An 8,793-nucleotide genomic window follows, 5' to 3' on the forward strand; every position below is an offset into this window, starting at 1 on the left:
CCCCCTGCCTCCCCCAGGGCTTCGATGCAGGGAGTGGACAGTGGGGTTAATGCCTCGCTGTAAGCACTGCTCAGTGTCACAGATTGGGTTTGAGTTGCAGCAGTCTGCCAGTCCAGTGGAAATGACTTCCAGAGTCCAGCCCTGTGGGCCACCATCATTTCCCAACCTCGGTCCCCCCTTTGTCGGGGCTCCCAGAGGTGAATATGATGTGCAGCGATGATTAAAAGTTCTCTCCCTCAAGGTGACCTCGACAGGAGGAGGTGAAAGTCAAAGTGAGGAGCATGGAGATGAGAGGAGGGGAGAGTCTGTTTTGGACATATTGTAGTTTAGGAGGGGGGGGGGGATCACACTCCTCCTGCACCATCCCTGCCTCTCTTGTAGTAATCAGTGATTGTATGTGACATGATGGGTATAAAGCAGTGTGCCGCGGCGAGGAGGCATCGACAATCTAATCATCGTCACATCAGCGATTACCTGGGGGGCCGTGATGTATTTGAACAGGCTTCTATCACATCTGCTATTACCTGCCTCCTCCTGCCTGATGTCCCCCAGTACACATCCTTTCTCTTAACTGTGTGTTCAATCACCAGCGGCCGAGCGACCCCCCCCCCCCCCCGGGACAGTGACGTATGCCGGCGATTAGCCCGGATACAGTTCGATTATGATAAAGCGCCGGCGCACCTCTTAGGCCGTGATTAAAGCCTCGGCCCGGCCTTGATAAAGAGATCCCATCTCAATGCCATCAGACGCGCATTATAACACAGTCCGCCTCATGCTTTTCACATCAGTGTTGCAGAACGTACCCCGGGTGAAGCCGCTTGGGGGGGGTCTTTATCATTCACACATGGCTGCTGATGCATCCCTGCCCACCTACTTTCAATTTAGACTAGTATTTATTAATAACCTCCACTTTCTTGAAGCCCATCTTACAAGCTAGCTGCCGTACGACTGAAGACGGGTTTCAGTTCTGAGAGAGGGGTGCTGATAAATGGAGGAGCGGTGATGAAAAGGAGATATCAGAGGAGCATGAAAGGGGGAGAAGAGAAGAGAGCATTAATCCAACAGTGGAGAGTGAGAGACAGAGAGAGAGGGGAGGAGGAAGCAAAAGAAAGATAGCCTTTCGCCTGTGTTCTGTCAAGGGAGAAATTACACATTTACGGAGGTTTTTTCAAGCAACGACGGGTTCCATAGATCAAACCGCGGGATTTATGAGCCAATTTTCAACATGAAATATAGACACAGAGAATCCATTTTACCCATGTTTACTTTCCTTCTCTCACTCTCTCCCCCTCGGCTCTCTCTCAATCAAACAGCTCACAGGGTGCGGATGGCTTTACTCCTGCTTTCAGAGACATTTAGAGGAGGTTTTGATTTTGGTGTTCAATGAAGACTCTTTAAAATGAAAGGCATCTAAGCTGGAAAGGATTCAGATAAAGGTGATGATTTATTACCTGCAACTGGACGTTTATAGTCTTGTTTCCACTGAAATATAAGTGTTAGGTGTGACTAGCTGTTGTAATGTTCATACCAGGAAGAAAAAGCTTGTGAGAGACGTGAAGATGTTTGATTTGATCGTTCAATTAAGAGCCTTTAAAGGAAGGGCATCTAAAGCTGGAGAGATGGAAGATATTACATTATATTCTGAGGAAATTATCTCTCTTCAAATAAACAAATGGTTCTTTTATTTAGATGGTACATTTAAACCCTAATTTGTAACGCAAAAAAACGTTACCAGTGACCATTGTATGTTTTTTGGTTGTAAAAATAAGGGATTCAACGAAGAACAAAAGCCCCAAAGGAAAAGGTCCGACTGCAATTTGAAGTAAAGCAGATTGAAGTATCTGAAATCTTTTACCATGTATTCATATTTAAAGAAATATTAAAGCGGCCCTGTTGTGCTTTTGGGGGGTTTTCCCTTTCCTGTAGTGTGTTCTATAGCTTTTAGTGCATGTAAATGGTCTTCAAAGACCAAAATTCCTGTGTTCTGAGGAAGTTTCTCTCCCACAATGGAACGCCTCCATTGGACTCCTTTGTTGACATCACAATGTAACACTCACGCTTCTATTGGCTAGCGCTACAACACATTGTATGTGATAGGCTAAGGGGGCGGGACATCTCTAAGCTGTTGAGCAATCACAACAGAGCCGGCCAGTTAACCAATCAGAGCAGACTGGGCTCTGGTTTCAGACAGAGGGTGAAAAGAGGTGCTGCAGCACAGGCAGTATGAGAGAAATAAAGAGCTTTCTGAACACTAAAGCATGGAGACATGTCCCAGGAGAGACACTACATACATAAATGGACCTGATAATGAGCAGAATAGAACCCCTTTAATACAGACACGATATTCCTAGATCACAGTTCCGCCTCTTCTGGGCAAACGTATTCAGAATTTGCATAGAAATGAATGTCTAAGTGGGCTAAACGACATAAGTGACATGCAATTAGCAATATTATGAGGAGGTAACCTAATGAAGTTTCAGAGGCTGTGCCAGCGACAGAGTGATCACTGCTTAATTATCATATTAATGAAGTCATTAGTTGTCACTTAACTTGGATGACAGGTAAGGTAAGAATGTCGTGATCCTATGGTTTCCCTGGCAAATGTGTGTTCAACACTAATTACCTCCGAGTTAAAATCTCTTCTGAGAGCGGCGGACAGTGGGGAGGGATCAGTGCGGCATCAACATGCACGACACGCAGGGAGGAAAAAAAACAATGAGGTTTATTGAATCATTGACTGAAGCATCTTCAAGGTCACCTGAGGACACACACACACACTCTGGAAACCTCCAGAGAGAGAGAGAGGTGCACCCTGGGTAGGTACTAAAGGCTAACACAAAAACACATTTCCAGTAAACACTACGGCATGATTAGGCTCCACAAAAACCCCTCAGATGGGTCCAGTGCGGCTCGAGGTCCTCCCACTCCTAGAGTCTCTTCTTTCATTCCAATTCATTTCAATTACCCCGTCATTCCCCGGCCTCTTCCCCGCGTCCCGATTAGCTCGGCCGGGCAATTTACAGTTGATCTGAGGCGGAGCAACGGTGGAGGCAGGGAGACGTGCAGTAATGGAATGAAATGTCACTCTCAGTCGTTGCCTTTTGTCACAAAGATGTGGGGCAGGGGGGGGGGCCGGGGTGCTGGTCGGTGGAAAGTTGTGTGTGTGTGTGAAGGCAGTGGTGCGAGCTCCCCCTTGTCCCCCTGATGTCCAACCTTTAAACTCGTCACCGCTGTGATCTGAGTCACTCTCGTCCTCCACCCCATCCCCGCTGCTGCGCCCGTCCTCATCACGGCTTCTTCACCTTCTTCACTGAAGACGAGCTGGAGGCCGACTCTCTGCGTTTGCGCTGCAATGTGACACAAGAACAAAAACATCAGGGGTCTGACAGGGGTCTCCTCCTGTTTCTGCTCTCTTAACATTCATGAGAGGATTGCACCGGTTTGATATCATTGGTCATTGGTGGAAAAGTGTTTGCTCAACTGCCGGGCAAAGTGGGCTCAAACAATAAATGTGGGCTGAAGAATTTAAGTATCACCATGTTTAAAAGAACAAAGGGTCAGAATTGATTTGCAAAAATTGTTGCAAGTCGAGATAATCAATCAAAATAAGGTTAAAACTGTTGAAATGGCCCTTAAAAAACGGGATCCCTTAGGCTTACATATAGAAAAGTGTTTCATATCATCACAGAAAGGACCTATTATTTTCAGTGAAGCACCAAACCTCTTAAATACTGACATCAAAATTCATTTATGCAAAAAACACACGTTTGTTTTTAACATTACTGCGTTTCTTTTTGAAATCAGGCTCTAGTTTTTGCTCCTCTACAAGGATAGGGGCTGTTCAGCACTTCTAAGTCACTAATTTGAGGATGTTCACACAAACCTTATTTAGAGTGTTTTTAAATCATAACTCACAATGAAAGACTGTAAGAGATGTCACATAAACATAGAAATATAAGTTCCCATTGCCTCAGTTGCATTACAATACTAAGAAAGAGTTCCAGCTCTAACGACACAATAAGTTTAGTCAACAATGTGTTAGTTGTAACTGGACGCTAAGACCTGAGAATATACTGTGACCTGGTCCAGATAAACACAAACAGCTTTTGTAAATAAACATCTTCAGCTGTTTTGCTGCTGGTTTGGTGTGTGTGTGTGTGTGTGTCTGTGTGTGTGTGCAGTGCAGACTTACCGAGTTGGGGGTTAGCGGTGCTCCGACAACATCAATGATTTGCTCCTTGGCCTCCACCTTGATGTCGTCAGTACAGGGCCAGGACGGAGCCTCCCCCCCTGGGGTGGACGCTGCGGTGCTGTTGGTGGTGATGAGTTCCCCCACTTGTGTGAGGGAGGCTGGTAGAGCTGCAAAAGATCCTCCGAACCCTCCCCCCCCTCCTCCTCCGCCGGCCTTCAGCAGCGCCTCGTAGCGGTGCCGCAGCATCTGCTGCTCGTACTCACAGTTGCTGTGGGCCTGCTTCAGCTCGTACAGCAGCACCAGGTCGCTGCGCAGCTCGTTGAACATCTGGACCATCTCCTCCGTGGGCATGGGGTTCAGATCTGGATCCAGACACAAAGCAAAGAGGAATGAGAAGGACACTGAAGCAGCTAAAACACCACAGAAGTTCTATACTGGGCATCAGACAGCGTGCACCTCTGAGGTGTGAAAGGGTTAGAGTTTCATTGAAGCACTGGTGCAAATGGGAAGCCATATCTTTAAAACCCTTCTATGTCATCAATAATTTGAAACCTCGGACATGAATTAATTGAAACAAGTGATGTTTTTCTACAAATACTTCCTTTGTGTAATCTAAATGACTTTAATACATACTGTTTTCTTTTGTATTTGTACACATTTTGGTCAGAATGTTGCTTAAAGTGGTTGTTGCTCCATCTATAAAAGGGCGGCGAATTCAAATCATTTGTAATTAATAGTTCATAGATTATAGTTTGATCAATAAAATAGTCAAGAGTCTAGCTGATGTTTTTTAAATGCCTTGTTTTGCCAATCCAACAACACATTAAAAGACATTCAGACGTCTTTACAAACCACATGATTTACATCTGAAGAGAACTAGAACACCTTTGTATTTAAAAAAGCTGATTACAGAATTTTCTGACATTTTCTTTAAATCAATAATTAATTGATTATTAAATTAGTCGTCCATTATTTCTGTTCATTTAACAATTAGTCGACTAATCACTGCAGATAAAATTCATATCAACGTTTTTTTTTGGTTTCCCTTTCAGCGGCAAAAAAGTTGCAGAGTTGAAAATGTAAAACTTTGAAACGTCAGCAGATTATTCATGTTAATTCACACGTACCGACTCCTTGCTCCTGCAGGATCTGCTCAATGGCCTTGATCTTCTTCTGGCCTACCGAGCTTGGCAGTTTCATCTGAATCACACACACACACACACAGAGGAGTGAGATTCAAGGTGCCGGGGATATTAGGATAAACAGCTCCACCTCGGGGCTTTTAATTCGTATGAAATGCACTTCAGCGGGCCAGATCAAAATGTCTTTATCCACTGAACTCTGTCTGAGTGATTAGCTGGGGGGGACTCCACTCCTTTAGCCATGCTAATGCATTTTCCATAGAGAGCGGCAGCTCCTCATCAGTCTTCAAGATGAATAAGAGTGCACTTGCTAGGTCTTACAGATATTAGCGAGCCACCAACAGAATTAATCATTGCAGCGCTAATGAGAAATAGCTGGCTCCAGTCAGACTCTCTGGCTTCTCACATGCATCAAGCGCAGGGTCAAGCTTCCAGAAAACCCTTTGGATATTAATAGTGGCTCAAACTAAATTTGATCGATGAATAACTACCAACACACTACAGAGAAATAAAACTTCATAATGCAGAGATTATTTCTCCCTGCTTTATGTGTCTTCAGTTTGTAGAGTTTTATGCTGTAGATGTATTTCAGAATACTCTCTTTGTAGTATTAATATACAAAAGGTAGTATTAGTACTCACCCTCTGACTGCGCAGCGTGACTCCTGCTGATTTGAAGTCAGGAAACTTGATGCCTGCGGTTTCTGGAACAGCCTACAACAAAAAAGAAAAGCTGATAAGAGACAACACCCCCCTCTGAACTCTGGATATATTCAACATGAAAAAAGAGTCAACTCATTTAGTGAGATGGATCTTCATAAAATTGAGCCCCTTTAGTTTCTTTACAACACAGCTGTTAAATAATATTAAACAATCAAAACATAATAACCTCTATTATAAAAGCATACAGTTGTCTATATAATGAAAAATACATTAAAACTGCTGGTAAAAGCTTCTCAGCTACTAATGGTTGACTTTGTGGATTGGATATATTTCGCTCCTTCACTGAGTGCACATCATACCGGTTTTTCCGTCTCTCTCTTTTGCGGGAGCTTCTTCTTGGACACTCTCTTCTCGGCTCGTCTGAGCTCTGTGGTCGTGTCCGCTGCTTTGATGAGTTTCTGCAGATCCTGGGCCTTCTTCTCCCGCTCCTTCTTTCTGGTCTCAATCTTCCTCAGCTCCTGAGTAAGATATTCCTCTTCTGCCACCTGCAGGACAAACCACAGAAGTGCGCTCTTAATGTTCAAAAAGGCCACAAACATTTTACAATAATTTAATTCAATCCACAAAAGGCAGCAGTGAGGTTAATGACTGCAGTTATATTTGCTTTATTCTCTGCATGATGCTTCTGGTCTTTGCAGGGCAGTATTAGAGTAATGAAAGCTTAATAACGACATAAGAATCAAACTGCCAACCTGTTCAGGTGTGCGGTTGAACAGCTTGTCCAGTTGCTCTTTGCGCCGCCTCTCATGGCCGGCATCAAAGATGTAGATCTTGGGCTCCGTCCCTGAAGCTGCACGGACTTTGGCCAGCTTACCACAAATAGTGTAATACCGCTCTTTCAGGTCCTCCACTGAACGTTTCTGAGAGGCAGAAAAGAAAGTATGTCACTAAAAATATATACTTTAGCACTGAACATTTGGATTTGTGTGTTATATCCTCAGAGTAGGAATGAGAGACTGTAGATGTGTGCTAACTCTGTATTGCTGGTGGTCGTAGCGGTCGTGCACAACTACGAAGCGCAGGTCGAAGCGCTTGCTGAGGTCAAACAGGTGATCTGTCTCTGCCTTAGTCCAGCCATCATCATGGAGATGCATCTGGTACTCCTGCTCAGAGTACACTGGCACCTGCACTGTCTATAAAAGCAGATAGACACACAGAAAGAATAGTCATTCAAAACCAAACAACAGAAAGATAATAAAGGAATGCATCTGAAAAGGAGGAGATGACAGAAGATGGGTAGCAGCAGAAGTCCTTTGTGTTTGCATTGATTAAGGAGGGCGTATTCATCCCTACCTTGTTGAAGCGGGCAAAAGGGTAGTCCTTGCCCTCTTCTGCCACACGTCTCCAGTGGTTGAAGATCGCTCCGTCCCTGCGAGCTGGATTGGTGAAGGGCATCCACTTCCAGGGACGCACCTTTTTACAGCCCAGCTTGGCTTTGACTGTCCTGTAGCCCTGAGTGGTGTCGCTGGGCAGCAGAGGGGGTGCATCTCTGGAGATTATAAGGGGAATATTATTTGTTAGAGCAAGTGTATAACATTAGTGATAGAATAAGAACCAGCTGTAGTTCTTATGAGGAAGGAAGTCAACTTATTTACATGAGCAAAATCCTGATTGGAAACGCTACAAATTGACTTGGTTTGTGCATGGAAGAGGAAAGGCTCTGCAGCAGGTGATTATAACTGCCCAGAAAATCCTTGTAGGTACAATCTACCAAGAATTGTTGATATTAGCGAGAAGAAGTTACCAATGAAAGGGCCGAAATTAAATAAAAGTTCCTCCTAGCAAAATCCTGTGTCGCTGCTACACTCGGGCAAGTGGTGAAGTAGTTACTTACTGGGCTGTCATGCATTTACATACTAGGAAATCAAGGAAACATTTGCTGTTTTCTTCTATCTTTAAAGAATGTAGGATGACCAATTATTATCCCTGGTAGAGGGGATATTCGTATGCAACATAGCAGCTTTTTAAGGTAGTACTGACACTCTTGAACCAATTCAGTGCATTGATTTTAGACACAATCAAGAAGCCCATACTTTTTGTCTGAATAGAGCAGAGCATAGACCTCTCGGTGCATCCCCTCTGGTCTCTTGAAGGTCAGGTTTTCTGTTGTCTTCTTGCTTTTTTTCTGAGAGAAGAGATGGAAAAATAATGGTTAAGAAAACTTTGGATTTCAGAATAACATGATATTTTAAATGTACTGCTCTGGTAATGGAATGGTTGTATTTACAAATGTCCACAGCTTATACATATTTAATAATGGGTCATATAACATTAGACAGGAATCCTTATGGTTATCTTGTCTCACCTTGTCTGAGTTGATGAGATCCTTCTTGCTGATGGGACCGTCATTGTCTCCTCCAGCCAACTCCAGGATATCCCTGACATCAGCCCCGGTAGTCATGGCTTAATGTATTGGTGATAAACGCTTCTCACAAGCTGTCAAACGTAAACACTTTTCATCCATTCACATGCGTTCACACAGTGAAGCGGCACTGTCCAAACGAACCCGCTCCTAGCTAGATGCTAACGCTAACGTTGTCATTTTTAAGCTACGCTAAATCTACACAGAGCCGCAAACAGCCACGGGACAATTTATAAGAGTGGTGTTTGCTATATAACCGTGAACGTTGCTACTATCGGTGAAATGTAGAGAGAGAATAATGCCTAGAATATAAGCATATGAAAAAGCTATTGTTAAGGCTAGGTGAGTAGCTAGCAATCTAAACCGACACAACTT

The 8,793-nt window shown here is 43.9% G+C and overlaps 1 protein-coding gene across 1 annotated transcript; it reads right to left on the reverse strand.

Annotated features, from left to right (window-relative positions):
- Positions 1-2,701: 2,701 nt before the first annotated feature.
- dmap1 (DNA methyltransferase 1 associated protein 1) lies at positions 2,702-8,793 on the reverse strand. Its single transcript, XM_063890516.1, has 10 exons — positions 8,362-8,793; positions 8,090-8,181; positions 7,350-7,545; positions 7,031-7,189; positions 6,749-6,916; positions 6,356-6,541; positions 5,976-6,047; positions 5,320-5,392; positions 4,193-4,554; positions 2,702-3,347 (listed from the first exon to the last, which is right to left on the reverse strand). Exons 1-10 carry the CDS (start codon positions 8,455-8,457, stop codon positions 3,288-3,290), a joined length of 1,464 nt encoding a protein of 487 aa, XP_063746586.1. The 5' UTR covers positions 8,458-8,793; the 3' UTR covers positions 2,702-3,287.

Source organism: Eleginops maclovinus, chromosome 9 (genome assembly GCF_036324505.1).
Source record: "Eleginops maclovinus isolate JMC-PN-2008 ecotype Puerto Natales chromosome 9, JC_Emac_rtc_rv5, whole genome shotgun sequence".
In the NCBI taxonomy this organism is placed as follows: Eukaryota; Metazoa; Chordata; class Actinopteri; order Perciformes; family Eleginopidae; genus Eleginops; species Eleginops maclovinus.

What these genes read in the sequence shown, in the direction of transcription:
- dmap1 (XM_063890516.1), bottom strand. Translation starts at nt 8,457, where the DNA reads ATGACTACCGGGGCTGATGTCAGGGATATCCTGGAGTTGGCTGGAGGA. An exon ending in ATCTCATCAACTCAGACAAG is followed by an intron (nt 8,182 to 8,361) that starts GTGAGACAAGAT and finishes CTCTTCTCTCAG; the next exon opens with AAAAAAAGCAAGAAGACAAC. An exon ending in CCTGCAGGAGCAAGGAGTCG is followed by an intron (nt 4,555 to 5,319) that starts GTACGTGTGAAT and finishes GTCTGGATCCAG; the next exon opens with ATCTGAACCCCATGCCCACG.